The sequence below is a fragment of the Clupea harengus genome, chromosome 14 (assembly GCF_900700415.2).
Source record: "Clupea harengus chromosome 14, Ch_v2.0.2, whole genome shotgun sequence".
In the NCBI taxonomy this organism is placed as follows: Eukaryota; Metazoa; Chordata; class Actinopteri; order Clupeiformes; family Clupeidae; genus Clupea; species Clupea harengus.
In genome coordinates, this window is record NC_045165.1 from 16,033,639 (window position 1) to 16,052,655 (window position 19,017).

The window sequence follows — 19,017 nt, forward strand, 5'->3', positions numbered from 1 at the left end:
TGTACACAGACTCCCGGTCCATGTATTTCCAGGGGAAGTGTCCGGCCAACACACCGCCACCCTCCCGCCACTGTGGCAACCCTAGACAAAGGCCTGGCCCAGCGCCACGAAGGTGGCCCACGTCTGACCCTCCATGATCCTGCTGAAGGAACGCTCCCCTTTAAAAGGGAATAACTGATTCACCGCCAAAAACCAACACTCAACTATATTCAGCAGTAAACAAACATCTCCATCGCGCCATCGGCAGCTTGCATTACTGTTTGGATTCAATATTTTTAGCAGTGATACAGTTTTGGCGTGTTGGCCCCTGGGTGCTCATGTTTTATGTAAGTCGTGGTTGTTTCCTTAGCCCTGAACAACGTAAGGTGAGGTAGCAACCGACTGCGACTCTCTAAAAGAGAGAAGTGTGCGTCTGCTCTCCGTCTTTCAGGAGTAACGAGGGATGAAGTGTTGGCCAACGGAGCGCCATTGTGCTCAACAGTAATTAAACTCCCTCGTAAATCAGGGATTCGTTTCTCACTGGGGGAGCAAGAACACTAAATGCTTCTTTTCTTCACTTTTGCTTGACAGCTGTGTGCTGGAAATATTTCGAGAACACTCTCTTCTTACACACACACCCCCCACACACACACACACACACACACACAACAACCACACACACACACACACAACAAGAACACACACACAACAACACACACACACACACGCACATCCACACGTCATGAGAAAGGGTTGCCCATATATCTCTAAATGCATGTTCTGTACACACTCACACATGCCACAGGAGATGGTAGGCCCCATGTACCTCTAACTGCATACTCTGTGAGCTGGGAAACAAACCAAGCTTCCATCCCGGTAATGACAAATGCATTCAGAGTACACAAGAATCAGTAAAAACTTTGCCGTGAGGTTTACTCTGCGAATGCCTCGAGTTAAATTCACTACGAAACCACAAATAAACTAAACATGCAGGTCATTTAGATCCCAGCGACACGGTCGAGCTTGTTTATTATTCCTCAGCAAACAGCGTTGGCCGCTTGACACAGGGAAGCTGATTGGTCACAGGGTTCGAAACTGGTCTCGTCGGGGGAGAACACATACTACAAAATGCCACGACTGAGTTCTACATCAAACGCGGCCGTTTTGTGGCACTCATTTCATGATTTCACAGTTCAGTTGATGAGATAATATATTGTGATGTCTGTGAGTATATAATTGTGTGTGTGTGTGTGTGTGTGTGTGTGTGTGTGTGTGTGTGTATGTGAGGCTGTTTGGGGGTGGATGAGTGGAGTCACATGACTTACCGCCAAGACTTCAATGTCATTGGTCCTGTTCTGCAAACTGCTACTAAGATTCTGCAATCTGGTTTGTATCTAAAGAGAAAAAAGAAACAAAGAAACGAGAGTGAGAGTTAGGGGGGAGGGGGCTGAGGGGGAGAATAATTGTTCCCAAGATGCCCATGAAACTTCTGTGGAAAACAAAAGACACTTCATCCTTGCATGCAACAGCATCCTCCACCAACCCCACCCTCCGGGAGCGCCACTGCCAATGGGACCTGGCCCAGGCTGGTTCAGTGGGAGACAGCGTGTGTACACACACACACACACACACACACGCACTCACTCTCAAAATACACGTACACACACACTCAAGGAGAAGAAAAAAAAAAAACACACACACACACACACACACACACACACACACACACACACACACACACACACACACACACACACACACACACACAGCTCCAGCATGACAGCCCAGAGGACCGAGCCCAGAGCCAGGGTCCCAGAGGAACCTCATCACTGCGAATGCCAAAGAGGTTTTAAAGCACCACCACTGGGCAATGCAATATAGAGTGGGGTTTCAGCTTGTTGTGCTGCTTTTCATTGCCTTGGTGTTTATCTATCAACAGAAGCAGATGTCTCTAACCGATAATCATACGGTGATCAATTTAAATCAAGCTAATATGAAATGAATTCTCTTTTACAAGACTACAACAAAAGTCTATTCCAATGAACTTAAATTCCATACACAACATGAATTCCCTAGATCTTCAAACTGGATTGAGTTAACTTGAGTTCAAATGAAGGTACGCTCTGTGATTCTGGATACACACATCTAGTAGAGACAGCTAGAGGGCACAGAGGAGGAATTCGCTGAATTAGACAAAGCGTGAATGAGATTATTCCCATTGGATATTAAAATGGTGGTGGACTGCATCTTTAAAAGGGCTGACGTGTACAGGACAGACCGTGGTCTCGTATCGTCTCCTGGTGCTGGCGGACAGTTTCTCCGGGGGGACGAGGTTCACGTTCATGTTTCCTCCGGAGTTGCTTCCGTGTTGTTCTGACGACCCTGCTCCAAACACCACAAGCAAACACAACCCATTACAAGCCAGCATACCTGCACATCAAGTAGTGTCACACACACACACACCCCCACACATGCGCAAACACGCACACACACACACAACAGCATAACTGACAGCAAGTACAGCAATAGTGTACAAGAGATCGGTTGTTGCAATCCCCTTCAAAGTGAACTCTACTGCCTTGGCGCACACACACCCATTGGCAGCAATGCCAAACCCTGAGCATGTGAACTATGCCATAATGACTCAAGGCGCTGCAGTCAGAGGCACTGCGCTTACTTTGATTCATTAGCAACTGATTCACTGCACTGCCGTGTATCGATGGAGCTATTTCTCAGACCAGTCCTCGTTTGTTAAAGGTCAAAAGAGCACTTAGAAATGCTGCCGATTATCCCTCCTAATTTTTGACATAACAACTTTGTGTTACATTTGTGTGGACCAGGGTGTAGCTAGCTAGCGTGGGAAAGCACGGATTAGCAGATTTAATGACTGGGATTTTGGGGAACCTGACTGTAATTCACCAGATTACCAGAGGTACATGTGGCTGCACATCAGGGTTGCGATAAATGATGTAATCTGCTGTAATCTGACCGCAAGGTTGTTGTTTTGTGTCTGGAGGAAGGGGTCATGTGAGGATACAATGTGTGTTTCCTGGGCAAAGCAGAGCCAGGCTGCTATGGAAACCGTTATTATCCATCCCACTATGAGATGGTACAGTAAAAAAAATTATAGTCTGCTGACTTAAAGGGGAAAGTTTAAAAAAATAAAAAAATTATTCTCTCATTTCTTAGTCACCCTCATGCCAGCAGAACCCTGTATTGGGTTTCTTCTGTGAAAAACAAAAGCGTTGGGACTGCAGTGTCTCGTTCTAGATGTCAGCTCGGAGTTCTACAGCTAATAGTTAGTCGTTAGTCGTAGAACACGCCGACTCTTACCACTCATGCATAGCAAAAGTGTCTGCTGCAGCGTCACACAGATGTTTTACTGGCGCCTACTGGCATGAAGTTGAGCTGAGTAAGGCAGAATCTTCATTTTTTCCAGTGACCCAGCGCTTCAATGTCAGCATCAGTCCTCCATAAAAGCCCATATTAAGTCTAAAAGTCTTGAAACGGTTTGGGGTGAGTGTGTGCAGTACCTGAGCTAGTCTGTAGTGATCCCTTTGGGTTCTGGAGAGAGACACTGTCAGACACATCTCTGGGGGGAACAAGAGGAGAAGGGGAGAACAAATCATTCACAAAACATTCCACATGCACAAGGTTATGTAAGAGTTTTACACACACACACACACACACACACACACACACAGGCAAGCATGTGCACACACACCCACACATACACAAACGCAGAAACACACACACACACACACACACACTCAGGCAACCATGCAAACACACACACGCACGCAGACGCACACACACACACAGAATACCTGTTTCTCTCCTCTGAGAGTTTGGTCCTGCATTTTTGTATGATATGATCCACCAGCTCGGACTCAAGAATCCTCTTCTCTGACTGACGGTCCTTCTCAAAGGACTTAACCTGAGGAGCAAGTTGAAAACCAGACACAGGTCTGTTCATAAAAGCCAATGACAAGTCCCTCTGTGAAAACCCAGTCTTCTGAAGTCTCTCTCTTTCAGGACCTATTCACAAAACCACCATCATTTCAACAGCAGGCCATCTTCTTAAGGGCTTTCTAAAAAGATTCAGACTGAGCTTTGTCTTTGACTTTTGGTATTTGGAGGCCCTAGTTGGCACTTTGCCCAAAAATATGGCCTTGATTTACCAAATGTCTGTGGGTGAAAACTTGATCCACACACATAATCCTCAAGGCACCCTGGAAGACATTCATCTTGGACATATTTCAGGAGGAGATATCAAGTTTGTACCTGTTTTTAGTAACTCAGTGGGACTATGTAACTTAAATCGGAAAACGGAAACTGAACAGCATCAGACCAACTTTTCTGCCATATCTATCACTTATTCCACCTTATACTACACACACATACCCAGCTATTCCACCAGTGCATGGTGGCAATTACACACTTGTGGAACATGAAGGCGGTCCAGCTCCAGGGCCCCTTTCCACCGGTGCAGCCCGGTGAGCTGGCGGACTGTGGTTCTGGAGAAACACACCTGACCTGAGTAACCAAAGCCCTCCTCTGGGTCCTCATTAGCTCAATCAGGTGGGTTTTGGCAGAACCGGAGGTGTAACTCCTTTTCTAATCCCACAGCTCGCTGGGTCTGTGGCTGTTACCACCCCTACTCATTCATGACATCATATTTTTTCATTTATTCAGGTGGCATAAGCCTTCATCCAAAGCATTGTACAGTACAGCTAAGGTATACATTTTGTACTCCATGAGTATTTGCGCCCCTTGGGTTCCGAACCCATGGTCTTGCTTTAACTTGCTTTGTGATAAGGTGTAAATACAGATAAATGCACATCCCAATAGGTTCTGTGACTAAGTGCACATATTCACACACACTCTCTCTCTCCTATCCTCTAACTCCCTCTGTCTCTCTATCTCCCTATCTCCCTGTCTCTCTATCTCCCTGTCCCGTCTCCCTTTATCTCCCTGTCCAGTCACTCTCTCTCTCTCCCTGTCCCGTCACTCTCTCTCTCTCTCTCCCTGTCACGCCTCTCGCTCTCTCTCCATGTCACGTGTCTCTCTCTCTCTTTCTCTCTCTCCCTGTCCCGTCTCTCTCTCTCTGTCTCTCTCTCTCAGTCCCATCTCTCTCTTTCTTTCTCTCTTCTCTCTCTCTCCCCCCCGTCTCTCTTTCCGTCTCTTTCTGTCTCTTTTCGTCAAATCCTCTATACAAGCAAAAGACGGGATCTAAAATGACTGTCGGCAGTTGCTTTGTTTTATTAACTGTTGGTCTGTTTCTGTACCTGCGTGTCTGACAGACTGAGCTACTCACCTTGCAGTAGTTTCCCTCTTTGTCAGACACCATCACCATGAAGGACATGCCAGCCTGTCTGCAGTGCTCTAACAGGGCCTCCTGAGACTAGAGAGAAAGAAAGAAAGAGAGGGAGGGAGGGGGAGAGAGAGAGAGAGAGAGAGAGAGAGAATGGAGGATGAAGAAGCGAGACCGAGTGTTAGACAGTGAGACAAGCAGAGTACAGGAGCAGGAGAGAAAAAGCGTTTAGGAGAAACAGGCAGAGAAAAATATGAAGAATTAAAAAAAAAAAATTAAAAGAGCAGAGAGAGAGAGGAGAAAAAAACAGCAACAGATAAACACTGAGCTCCAACAGTGATGTAACACCCATGGTCATTCACAAACGTCAGGGAGGCTGGGAGGATGACAAAAAGAGACTTTACTATAGAGACAACTAAGTCATTCACCATCACCATCACTCATAGTGCCCTCAGGAATGGCAAGTGCAACGGACAAGCAGAGTTCCTGGTAGAAAGCTCTACACAGGATACGCGTTTGTAAATGAACACAGTAAAGCAGGTCGTTAAAACAACTCCTCAATGGTGGCCTGAACAACATCACTCCGAGGCGGAAATTCCTGGTGCCGACTGGCCAGCACCTGGGGTGAACACACACGCATACACACACGCACACAGCAGTCACCTGTCTGTCTCGACTGACTGACGGTTGCCTTAATGAGGCCTGTGGGCTTATGAGCCCCGGCTCTCAAAAGCTGTCTGACGCGCGCGCACACACACACACACACACACACACAGAGAGTCCATCACTCACCCTCCCTACCCCAAACACATAAAGTCACTCTTTCTCCACCATACTCACACACACAAACTCAGATGCAAATATACACCCACACAATCTCCCAAGCCCAGACACACACACACACACACACACTAAAGTACACAAGCACACTTCAGGGGAACAGCAGCAGCCCTGTGCTCCAGTAACAGGCTCTGTCTGTAGGTGTGTGAAGGCTGACTGTTTGTGTGTGTGTGTGTGTGTATGTGTGTGTGTGTGTGTGTTTGTGTGTGAGTGTATGTGTATGTGTGACAGAAATAGAGAGAAGGAAAGAAAACCAACTGCGATCTGTTCAAAGACTTAATAAAGACTTATGCAAGGAGGAGACCTAGTGTGAGTGTTTGTGTGCTTGCATGACTTCACTTGTGTTGCGCAATCAAAACGGCACCATGGATGCTGTGTGTGTGAGTGTGTGTGTGTGTGTGTGTGTGTGTGAGAGTGTGTGTGCGTGTGTGTGTGAGGCTCACTCAGTGCCAACTGCGCGCAGCGGTCGCCAGTGGGGAAGAGTTGACACAGATACTGGACCTGTGGACCCGCGGCACTGTTCGGTGCCAGAGGCCGGGCTGGTTGTACGGGGAGGGAAATGTGTGCCGGGAGCTGCTGGGCTCCGAGGTCATAAATTCCTCCGGAACGCCACGGCACCATGTTTGGCTTGGAAAGCAGCAGCCCCTCGAAGCACTCCGGCTGCCCAGGTAACGTGCTCACCCGTGGCAGGGTGTGAAGACTGTGTGTGTGTGTGTGTGTGTGTGTGTGTGTGTGTGTGTGTTAAACAGACCACGATGCGTAGGTCTGGGTAGGAGATTGGTGAGATGAATGTCTGTGGATAAGGAAAGTATGGTGCATCTGTGTGTCCAGTGTGAGTGTGTGTGAGATGGATGAGGAACTGTGTGGTTCTGTGTTTCACCATGGCCGCATGAGGAAGAGTGTGTGTGTGTGTGTGTGTGTGTGTTGAGCCTGATTTATCCTCATCAAACACAGTGGGGTGTTTTCATCCGGCCGCTGGCCTCTGGAACAGACTGTGCTCTGTGCAGACAAACACACACACACACACCTCACTCACCTCATCACTGTGTCCCTTCATCTGACCATCTATCCCTCCCTCCCTTCCATCCATCTCCTCCTCTTCCTCTCATCCTGTGGCCTGCTTCCTCTCCTGGGAATAATCTCTCTCTCCCTCTACATCCCCCTCTCCATCTCTCTCTGATTCTCCTTTCCCTCCCTCCCTCTGATTGCCCTCTCACCTCAACCATCACTGCTGCCAACAGATAACGTCCACAGGTTATGTACTATCTCTCTCTCCATCTATCAATGTCTCGCTCACACTCAAATACTGTCCATATGTGGACTACTATTCACACACACACACACACACACACACACACACTCTCTCTCTCTCCTATCCTCTAACTCCCTCTGTCTCTCTATCTCCCTATCTCCCTGTCTCTCTATCTCCCTGTCCCGTCTCCCTTTATCTCCCTGTCCAGTCACTCTCTCTCTCTCCCTGTCCCGTCACTCTCTCTCTCTCCCTGTCACGCCTCTCGCTCTCTCTCCATGTCACGTGTCTCTCTCTCTCTCTCCCTGTCCCGTCTCTCTCTCTCTGTCTCTCTCTCTCTCAGTCCCATCTCTCTCTTTCTTTCTCTCTTCTCTCTCTCTCCCCCCCGTCTCTCTTTCCGTCTCTTTCTGTCTCTTTTCATCTCTTTTCGTCTCTTTTCGTCTCTTTCCGTCTCTTTCCGTCTCCTTCTGTCTCTTTCCGTCTCTTTCCGTCTCTTTCTGTCTCTTTCTGTCTCTTTCCGTCTCTTTCTATCTCTTTCTATCTCTCTCTCTCCTTCTCTCAGCCTGTCTGTCTGTGCGGAGCGTCTGGGCCACGGCTGCTCTGTAAACAGGCCTGGGATGTTTCTGATACGCCACCGCGGCGACAGCTGCCATTTAGTCTCCAGCAAATAGAGCAGAGGAGGCCGAGGGAGAGGGAGCCAAAGGCCCCTTGTGTTGATCTTGGGCCCAGGGGAACCAAGTTGGGCAATCTGCAGAGACCCAGCGCCAGGTTTTTTAAAGGGCAGAGAGAAGAGGAAATCACTGGGAGAACGGAGAGATGGATAGATAAAAGGAGGAGGAGAGAGAAAGAGAAGGAAACAGGGGGAGAGAAAGAGAGAGGGGGAGGGAGAGAGAAAGAAAGAAAGAGAGAAAGGGATCAGAAGAGAAAGGGTGATCTGTGAGCAGAAGATAGAGGAGAGGAAGGGACAGAGGGAGGGAGAGCAGCGGAGACACGGAATCTCTACTGTGGGAAGAGGGAAATCCGATCGGAGGTGAGGAAAAAAGGTGAGGCGGATGAAAGAAGCGAAAAAGTGATCCGAGGAGAAAGCTGGACGGTGAGCAGAAAACTGATTTGGATTAGCTCATGATGAATGGGATGAATATGATCGCTTTCACCCGAGAGAGAAAAGGAACCGCAGAGAGGTGCATAAGTGGAAGCAGGGGAGAGGAAAACCTGTGTGTGTGTGTGTGTGTGTGTGTGAGGGAGAGAAATGGAAAAAGAGATCTGTGTCTACATTTTATATGTGTTTGAGACAAAAAGAAGGATTGTATGTGTGTATGTGTGTGAGCTCAGGAGAAAAAACTGTGTGCGTATGCTATATGTGATAGAAAGAGGGATGGTGTGAATCTGTGTGTGTGTGTGTGTGTGTGTGTGTGTGTGTGTATTTCGTGGTTTAAAGAGAGTGTGTGTGTTTTGTTAGAGTGTGTGTGTGTGTGTGTGTGTGTGAGAGAGAGAGAGAGAAGTGCAGTGAGGGGTCCAGTGATGACGCACAGTTCTTGGGCTGAGATCACTGAGATCAGCCTGTAACATAAACATGAAGAATGTGACAGAGCCGTGGCAGCAGAGAGGAGAGGACTCCACACACTCACACACAGACACAGACAGAGACACAGACAGAGACACACACACACACACACACACACACACACACACACACATAGACAGAGACACACACACACACACAGAGAGCGCTGGACAATCACACCAAATGCACACAGCAAGATTAAACACACAACTTCTCCATCACGGACTCTCTCCTTCCAGACATTCAACACAAACCCGTAAAATGACACTCTTGCACACACGTCCTGACATCCTGAGATTAAATACACATCATATTCAAACACACACACAGACACACAGACAGACTCAAATACACAAAAGCAATCCGAGAGCTCCACCAGCGTGGGACAGAGATTCCTCCCTGAGCACAGCACAAGTGCAAACCCGCTGAGAGGCCCAGACGACTGCCCACCACTCAGCTAAGGAGCACGGTGGTTAGGCCATGGAACAACACCACACGCTCCCATCACAGAGAAGAATCCCTCCACTCACTTTAATGAAGGCCGCTGCCATGCAAACACAAAGCCTGGTGGAGCCGATGGTACGGTACGGATGACATAAATCACATCCCACACATCACATCTCTCACAAACCAGTACCATTCCATGCCTCAGAAACATTCAAAAGCCGTCTATCGTCATGTCATCACTTTATGGGAGAATCAGTCTTACTGTTGATGCTACAGGCAAAACAGTCGCAGTGCTGCCGCCTTTTGGTGGGGTACAGCAACAGCTTGCACAGGCTATTGCTGAACCACAAGAATGAGTGTATACCCTGAAGCAGTGCCAATATTTTTTTTATATTTACAATTTTTCAATTATTACATAGACACGTGCCAATAAAAAAAGACCGATACAGACTAGCAGCGGTACTTTGGTGCTTTGTGTCTGTTAGGCGGAACTTCAGGGGACCAATAGCATGTGGTGTCACATATCCGTGTCTGCATCAGGGTAAGACTGGATCTTCAATATATGGTATAAAATTAAATACCATTAAGGGTTACCGCTAGGACAGTGTCTTGCCAGTCCCATGTCCAGAAAGATTTTATTTTAACAGACAAATGTGAAACGTACTGGTTTCAATAACAGTCTATATTGCAAATGCAAATATAATAGTGTACACCTATGTTGACGAAAGGGGAAATCACACCCTTTTGGGGGAAGAAAAAGTACTGTAGGCTGTTAATGGGTTGTTTTGCGGTCAAAACACAAATGTTCCGTTTAGGGATAGCCTACGCTTTGGCTACATTTTGTATGAGCATTATTACTGGACACTGGACATGGCTAACGGAAAACCTAGCTAGTATTTCCAGTTCCATTTCCTGTCATAGTTTTACTCAAAATGGCTAACAGCACACAGAAAACACACATTTTATCCAGTAGATTGACAACTGTGCCCTACTTGACTGAATCCCCCACCACACACACATAAACACACACTCCCGGAAGAGCACTGACCTGAGAGATGTCGTAGACCACGTCAGCAGACACCCCAGCCGTCCACAGCTTCTGGGTGACGATGATGGCCCGATCGGTCGAGGTGTGCCCCACAGGAACCACCAACACATCACAGAAGCTTACCAGAGGCTAAGGGGGGGATGGAGGGAGGAGAACAGGAAATGAAGGAGCGAAGGGGTTAGACAGAAAGACAGAATAGAAACATAAACATGAGATCTGACAGGGCAACCCAATTAAAACCACAGTAGGAAGACAAGGGTGAAGGTCACCATCACACCACAACACACATTCTCACACACACACACACACACACACACACACACACACACACACACACACACACACACACACACACGCACACATTCTCTCACACACACGGTACTTTCAAAGTGATACACACAGTCCCTCGAGATTCAATAAACCCTGTAAATTGCACACATTAATGTACAACTTCACATCATATGCACAAACATGTAATACATCCAACCCCAAACCACTGATAAATCAGTAAATGGAGAACAATGCTACACCAGCACACATTTAGAAAGCAACAGCACCGACAGAACAAATAGCATGACACATGTCCAATAAGAACCGTTGACTGCATCTGTGTATGTGTTTGCAATAACATTTTTCCTACACAGTTGTGAAGAGCAAAAAAAAAAAACACTATACATTCAGAAAGCAACAACACAGATGCAACAAATAACAAATTCTATGTCTATTTAAATTAGAACAGCTGACTGTGTCTGTGTCTGTGATACCATTCCATGTTGCCCACTGAAATGTGAACGGCAAGGAAACCGAAGCCACAGCACTGATCTAAAAACACATTTTATCGCCCGCAATCGCTTCCAGGAACACTCATGCAGCTCCTTTTAGCCAATTCATGAATGATTCATTGTTCAAATAACCCTTACGAGAGAGGCCAGGGCAAAAGCAAAAATAAAAAAACTGTGTTTGACCCACCGGCTCCTCCATAGAGGCCACGGCGGCACAGATCTTATCCAGCGCCACGCTCACCCCCACCGCAGAGGGCACCGGGCCTGGTCCCCCAGGGCCTCGGAAGTCTGAGATCTGCACAGGCAACAACGACAGGAAAGAAATTCAAATACACAAATATCTGAAACGGCAGGTCTTGAGAAGTATTGAATGTCTTAGGGATATACAAATGAGTTGCTGTTCCAACTAGATAAGCTAAAAGCTAAAATGGAGATGCTATTTAGAGCCATTTAGTTAGAGAGTCAGAGCCATAGACATATATAGATGTCTATGGTCAGAGCCATACCAGAGTGACTCTGGATCCAAAATCTCATCCGATGCCACATGGGCCGAACCTTGACCCAAGTCAGGGCCTGGGGATTAAGCCCTCTAGTATGGCAAAGGTTGGCTATTGGTCATACCAGGTGGTCGTAGCGCCCGCCAGCGGCGAGGACATCAGGCACGGTGCGTCTGCGTTTCCTGACGAAGGCCACAAACTGGAAGATGACCCCTCTGTGATGCTGGATCTTATACACCAGGCCCAGGTTCACCTTCACCTGAGGGGGGGGGGGGAGAGAGAGAGAGATGAAACTTGCTTCACAAACACAATTTCAGTAAAATTTTATTTACCGGTATTTATTTTTATGGCGCCATTAACAATTGACATTGTCTCAGAGCTCCTGTAGGTTCAGGTGGCCTGAACAAACACCCCACCATATCATTGTGTTTCCGAGAAATCAGGGCGTTGTCGGCTCACACACATGAATAAGCACCAGGGCCAGTGCCGCTGCTAGCAATTTTGGTGCCCTAGCATAACTCTTTTTTTGATCTCTTCCCCCCCCCCCCCCCCCCGAGAAAAAAAACTTTGTTTCTGCCATTCTGCCATTTTATTAAAACGAAAAAGAACAACTTCCTCAACCCCAAATGAGGGACACTTTCTTCCAGGTGTGCGCGCGCGACAACAGCTGACCAACAATAATGGAAATCGCAAGGTTTCATTAGCCATACCATAAACCTATTAATTTCAGTGTAATTTTGGCAAACCACTACTGTACTTGCTTGGATGTATTGTTCATAGTAATAGTCATGACAATTATTACAAGTATCTCTCAAATTTCATGTTCAAGGCTGCCCAATTTGGGGCCCGCGCTCGATTTCTTTTGACCCGCGCTGCGATCAGAATCAGAGTCAGAACGTCATTCGTTAAACAGCATTTTAACCCATTTCGAACAGGGCCTCTGTCTCAACGTCCTATGTAACTCAGACTGGTTGCAGTTCACTGCCTGGCCACAGTTTTAACATGGTTTTAGATGGGTCAAGGGGGGGCGCTATTTACCTCTGGTCAGATCCATAACTTTGCAGCTAAAGTTGTGATTCCTGGTTGCTATGGTTATCTAGCTAAGGCTATGGTTAGCTAGCTAAGGACAATTTTAATAACAAACGATTCAAATGGAAGATTTCCGTTTGCATGAAATGATAGCTAGTTATCTAGCTAATGTTATAGTCTCCTCGATTTAACTTCTACAATTATAATGGGTGCCTGTGACACTTCGTATGAACGAGTTCATATTCATGAGTTCATATTCACATATATTAACACCAGTTCATTATGTGTATAGAATGCTGATATGAAATATGAAAACAACCAGTAGCCAATTTAATCGTGATTTAAGATACTCTATTTGAGTTGGGGCAGTATGTCGTATGTCCTTCAGTCGAGGCATGATGATCTCTCGCTACAAATTTCACCTGTTTGTGTTGGCGTAACAAAGGCTTGAGGAGTCAAGTGCAGTTGAGAGGCGCTGTTCTCCAGGGCACAGATTACACTTAACTGTTATATTTTTCTCTTTTCACGGATACAAATAAAAAAGGCTGTGATTGTAATACGGAATACTGGAGCTGTCCCTGACGGAACAAATCAAAATCACCCATAATATTTCGGGATGTCCCGGACAATTCGGGACGGTTGGCAACCGGGGGGGAGGGGGGGGGGGGGGGCACCAGCGTAACTTTTTTTGAGCAATTAAATATATCTCTTGTTCTGCCTGTTTTGTGATATACATGCCTACAAGGTCCCTAATATTTCTATACTGAAATAATATCTGAAATAATATCATTTTTATAAATATGATGATTTTTCAGTTGCCTATTTTTTGGTGCCCCCACAGGAGTTGGTGCCCTACGCACAGCGCGTAGTGCGCGTTATGGGAGCGGCGGCACTGACCAGGGCCCTTTACTAATGAATGAGTGTGCGCTAGTAATCCAAATAGCTTTACGCGGAGCCCCTCACTGTTTGAGCGTAACAAACTTGCGGTGCCCATCTATGAAATTAGAGCCCAAGGACTCTCTACTCATTACTAGAGATTTGGACTAGAGATCTCAAATGGCTGTTCTCTAATCTGGAGTCAAAGGTGAGTCCATGCCAGATCGGAGAGAATGTCCCAATAACATTGCTACACACATTACTAACCTCTTTTGCACGTAAAGTTATGAGTTAAGTGACAAGGGAATTTATTCATGTTGATGTGAAATTTAAGTGCAACTCAAGTTGAGCATTGTGGTCTTCGTCACACAGTTCTCTGGCAGAGACACACACAAACGGTTTCCACCCTGATTTAGACCTCACTCCTGTATGACTGTTGCCACACAAACAGCAAGTTCTATAATAACATGCATGTCTGGCTCAAGTTAAGGGTGTGCTGTGGAGGGGGCAACTCCAGTGGAGCGCCACAGGCTTGTTTTGTGGACAGATGTGACAAGACTACCTGCAGCTTGACGCCCAGCTTCCTTAGCAGGCTGGTGAGCTCCTCCAGCTCCTTCAGGCCCTGCTTGGCCAGCTGGGTGACGGCCGTCTTCTGCTTAGTCAGGGAGTCCAGGAGGGGAACCAGGTCTTTTAGCTCCCCCTTCTGCTCGATGAACTTGTACAGAGTCTGCAACTGATGGGAGAGGGCACAAGCCAATTAACAATAATATTGTTTCATGTTCATTAATAGTTGTTAATTTAAGTCCAAGACCACGCATGCACACCAAACTAGTTGAGGTGCTGAGTTAAGGTTGTTAGTCCAACCTTATCACCGGTCATCGGTATCAATTGTTATCAGTATCAATTAATACTGATTAGGTACAACAAGAAGTAATGCACAGTTGTAAGTCAATGGCCCCTGACACAGGCGCTATTGAGATTTTTATGCAGAAAGTAAGTCGTAGCCGAACAGCACAGGAAAGACAAAGGTCAGGACAGGAAAATAAAGTTTGTTTTTGGGAACTCATTAAACTAGTGGGTGATCTCAGTCACTCCTCTAATGTTTTTGAAGGTAGAGTTCGTTAAAAGTTAGTTATACATAATACAATTAATATACCACAGGATTTATTCTGAGCCTTTTAAGAGGCGTGCATTTCTTTGCAACATACAGCATTGAAATAACTGGCAAGGACTAAAAGACCACTGCACTACAAATGTTTATGAGAGACCAATTCACACCTGTGCGCATGTTTCGTTCAAGAACCAACCAGTCTTATTTCAGTCTGACCAGTCAACTGACCAGTCAAGACAATAAATAAAATCTCATGGCTTGTTTTTAACATTTTAATATAAAATTGAAATATATTTTCAGCGAAAGCGTGGACAGAGGGCGATCCAGCTGAACCGCCTGACTCCTGCCCAGCAGGAGTAGGGCCAGAGGAAAGCGTCTCAAGCTGTTACTGAACAGCTCTCATTTCACACACAGACCCTACTCCATAGGCCTGGATGAGCCTCAAGCCATACAAAGCCAGTCATCCTACACGTGGTGATTTCACAGGGCTTGGCAGGCCAGGCGGAGGTGCCTACACTCTTCTCCTTAGCCCTTCCTGGGAAAGACATTAGGCTACAGGACGCTGAATGAACGTCCAATGGAGAGTGAGTTTGAAGCTGACCAAACCTGGAGCAGAAAGAAAAGGGACTCACGCTGTTGTTGGACAGGGATAAGTTGAAGAACTTGGCCTCCACCTCAGGTTTTGTGAGTTTTTCACTCTGAAACACACAAAGTGTGCGTGCATTAGTGTGTGTGAGTGTGTGTGTGTGTGTATTGGGGTGACTCAAACGACCAAGTCACAGCACACACTGTTCATGCTCAATTAAAACAAAATAAAAAATGTAACCAAACATCTGATAATACTCCACACAGCTGAGAGGAAAATAACTGCAGAGCTGAGGGAACTCATATTTTCCCTTAAACACTAGACTACTCCCCTGCTTCCCGCCAAGTCTTACACGTGCCTTTCAGAAGACTCCCTTATATTGTAACTACTACATAGATCCAACCCTCAGAAAACAGGGGAGAATCCACCATCAGAGGCATAGACATGAATTGACTACTCAGCTAGCCAATTACAATGCATCAAAAATAGGATCACCATCCTATCAGCCAACCAGCATCTCATCATCAGACCCTCATTTCCTGTGCTGCTTTCACTCCCATTACCGTGATCTTTCTTCAAGACTATGCTGTACTCAAAGTGAGTATTCACTGATGAAAAATGGGACACTCAAACTACTCTAGTTTTTACTATGGAACTAAGATGAAAATCGGGGAAGCCTTCTCCGTTAAATCTGTCACCCAATAACTCAGCTCCCTCGTAAGTCTCTTTGGATAATAGCATCTACCAAATTAATAAATGTTAATCTGAATAAGCACTTGGTGGCGTTTAAGGAGAGGGAGCATCTGAACTGAATTATCAGTGTGTGTGTGTGTGTGTGTGTGTGTGTGTGTGTGTGTGTGTCTGTGTCTGTGTGTGTGGGAGCAGGTAGCCTCTCACATCATACAGGATGTTGGCAGCCTGCATGAGTCGGTCTTCAGGGACGCCGCTGTGCAGCAGGATGGCCCTCAGCAGGCTGGTATGGTTCAGGTAGACTGTGTAGTTCCTCTCCTGCCACACACACACACACACACACACACACACACACACACACACACACAAACAACACAGGCCTGAGTTTGTGCGCAATGCAGTACAATGAGCAATCTTTAGCAATGCCAGAGCACTGGTGAGTCAGGACAGGTGGCAGATAAGGGTAAACAGTGACAATAATTTCAAACACTATAAAACACACTTATGGTTACATTAGTATCATTTGTCCTCATGCTCTGTTTTCTAAGACTGGTCTGCGCATGCCAAAAAAGAAAAGAAATAAATGACTTGTCGCTCTCACAACCACACACACCTCTGACGCACACACAGCACATACACACCGAGTACAATACATCCTGATCACAGACAGCCCACACACACACACGAGAGAACATAAACCAGCTTTGCAATGGCGTGACCAAACAACAGGTTGTCATGATTCATCGTGGTCTGTATCCTGCTCTGTTATTCAGTATCACTCAAAACATCTGAACTGAATTATCAGTCGTGCTATGTGTGTGTGCTGTGCGTGTGTCTTTTCATATCTTTCTGAGTGAGTGTGTCTATGTGTATATGTGTGTGTGTGTGTGTGTGTGTGTGTGTGTGTGTGTGTGTGTGTGTATCTGAATCTCTGTGTGTGTGTGTGTGCGTGTCTGTGTGTGTATCTGAATCTCTGTGTGTGTATGTGTGCGTGTCTGTGTGTGTATCTGAATCTCTGTGTGTGTGTGTGTGTGTGCGCGTGTCTGTGTGTGTATCTGAATCTCTGTGTGTGTGTGTGTGCGTGTGTCTATGTGTATATGTGTGTGTGTGTGTGTGTGTGTGTGTGTATCTGAATCTCTGTGTGTGTGTGTGTGTGTGTGCGTGTCTGTGTGTGTATCTGAATCTGTGTGTGTGTGTGTGTGTGTGTGTGTGTGTGTGTGTATCTGAATCTCTGTGTGTGTGTGTGTGTGTGTGTGTGCGTGTCTGTGTGTGTATCTGAATCTGTGTGTGTGTGTGTGTGTGTGTGCGTGTCTGTGTGTGTATCTGAATCTGTGTGTGTGTGTGTGTGTGTGCGCGTGTCTGTGTGTGTATCTGAATCTCTGTGTGTGTGTGTGCGTGTGTGTGTGTCTATGTGTATATGTGTGTGTGTGTGTGTGTGTGTGTGTGTGTATCTGAATCTCTGTGTGTGTGTGTGTGTGTGTGCGTGTCTGTGTGTGTATCTGAATCTGTGTGTGTGTGTGTGTGTGTGTGCGTGTGTGTGTGCGTGTGTGTGTGCGTGTGTATCTGAATCTCTGTGTGTGTGTGTGTGTGACACATAGCCCGGGGCAGTGCTGTGGAACAGGCTCTCTAGCTCTGTGATGTTGCAGACACTGAGCCTCCGAGGGTTTAGTGGGGTGAGGCGTTGCCAGGTCTCTGCAACAAACAGAGCCAAAGCTGCCCATCATAGATTCTGAAACCAAGTCGAACAATGTCAGTGTGACCTGGCAACCCTTGTCAGTGTGACCCAGGAACAGCTGGGGTGTTCAATAGAAGAGTTTATGTATGTTCTGTATGTTTAGAAGTGCACCATAGTGATATTTACCATAGCGTGGCCATATAACTGTAACCATTCTACACTTGTTGATGGATTTACTTACCCTGTCTACAGCTTTGCCAACCAGAACATCTACTGAGCCATACTTCTGATATATTTCCTTGAACCTCTACCATGTTTGAAGGTTGAAACAAGAAAGAACCACTGGGCAAAACTGCCCTGTTATTTACTAATGCTAGGTGACAAGTCATTATAGCAGTAAAAAAGATTTTAAAAGTATCCTACTATTATTACTTGATTATACCTGTGCTGCTAACCAGAGGAAACTGGAACCATGGGGGAACCAGGGAATTAAGTCAACTTGTAGAAGTCACAGAAAGTTAGTCAGTATAATCAGACAACCTCGCGTAATATCCAGATACAAGTTATTAACAATGCCTAAGATACTCTACAAGAACAATGGTGAAATTTGTGTACACACACACACACACACACACACACACACACACACACACACACACACACACACACACACACACACACACACACACACACACACACACACACACACACACACACACACACACACGGCACCTGCCTTACACATGGGGCCCTAATGAGACTATGGTGTATGCATAATCTGGTGCGAACCATCTGTTCAAACATCCTGAGCAGTGACCTCGTGACACTGGAGACGCTCGCGCAGGGCTCTCTCTGTTGGACCAGCCAGAGGAGCTAACGGCTCCAGGTCAATTACTGCACACCCTGGGAGCTGAGCACACCGCAGTCTAATTTACGGAGGGTGGACACATTACACCAGGTGCCGTCCCCATTGAGCTCTCCACTGCTCCATCACCACTCGCTAGCACATTCATTCCCACTCACGACAGCGTGCTCAGGGGTGAGGGCAAACAGATGACAGCATAGTTAGTGAAAGAATCTGCTGTACTTCGGCGAAATTCCCTGTTGCAATCGTCGAAGAATTAACAAGACATAATGTCCAGGTATGGCCATATTGGTGCTAATACCTTTGGCTTCAACCATCTTGTCGTTGCTGTAGACAAAGGCCAACAATCAGAGTCTAATGTCTCTGGCTCCAAGACACACAAAAGGCAGGAACCATGTGTGATGGCTCCCAAACATTGACAAAAGGTCAGGGGCCAAGCTTGAGGGCTCTGGCCTGATGCTATGC

General features: G+C 46.5%; 1 protein-coding gene across 1 annotated transcript in view; it reads right to left on the reverse strand.

Annotated features, from left to right (window-relative positions):
* The window catches only part of eif2ak4 (eukaryotic translation initiation factor 2 alpha kinase 4), a 40,833-nt gene that overhangs the window by 4,845 nt on the left and 16,971 nt on the right, over window positions 1–19,017 (reverse strand). The window contains exons 26-36 of the mRNA XM_031580094.2: window positions 16,220–16,330; window positions 15,369–15,434; window positions 14,188–14,358; window positions 11,845–11,979; window positions 11,411–11,518; window positions 10,442–10,570; window positions 5,297–5,383; window positions 3,807–3,916; window positions 3,513–3,571; window positions 2,258–2,361; window positions 1,305–1,373 (exon numbers count right to left, since the gene is read on the reverse strand). Coding sequence (XP_031435954.1) covers window positions 1,305–1,373; window positions 2,258–2,361; window positions 3,513–3,571; window positions 3,807–3,916; window positions 5,297–5,383; window positions 10,442–10,570; window positions 11,411–11,518; window positions 11,845–11,979; window positions 14,188–14,358; window positions 15,369–15,434; window positions 16,220–16,330 — 1,149 coding nt within the window. The remainder of the gene's footprint in view (window positions 1–1,304; window positions 1,374–2,257; window positions 2,362–3,512; window positions 3,572–3,806; window positions 3,917–5,296; window positions 5,384–10,441; window positions 10,571–11,410; window positions 11,519–11,844; window positions 11,980–14,187; window positions 14,359–15,368; window positions 15,435–16,219; window positions 16,331–19,017) is intronic.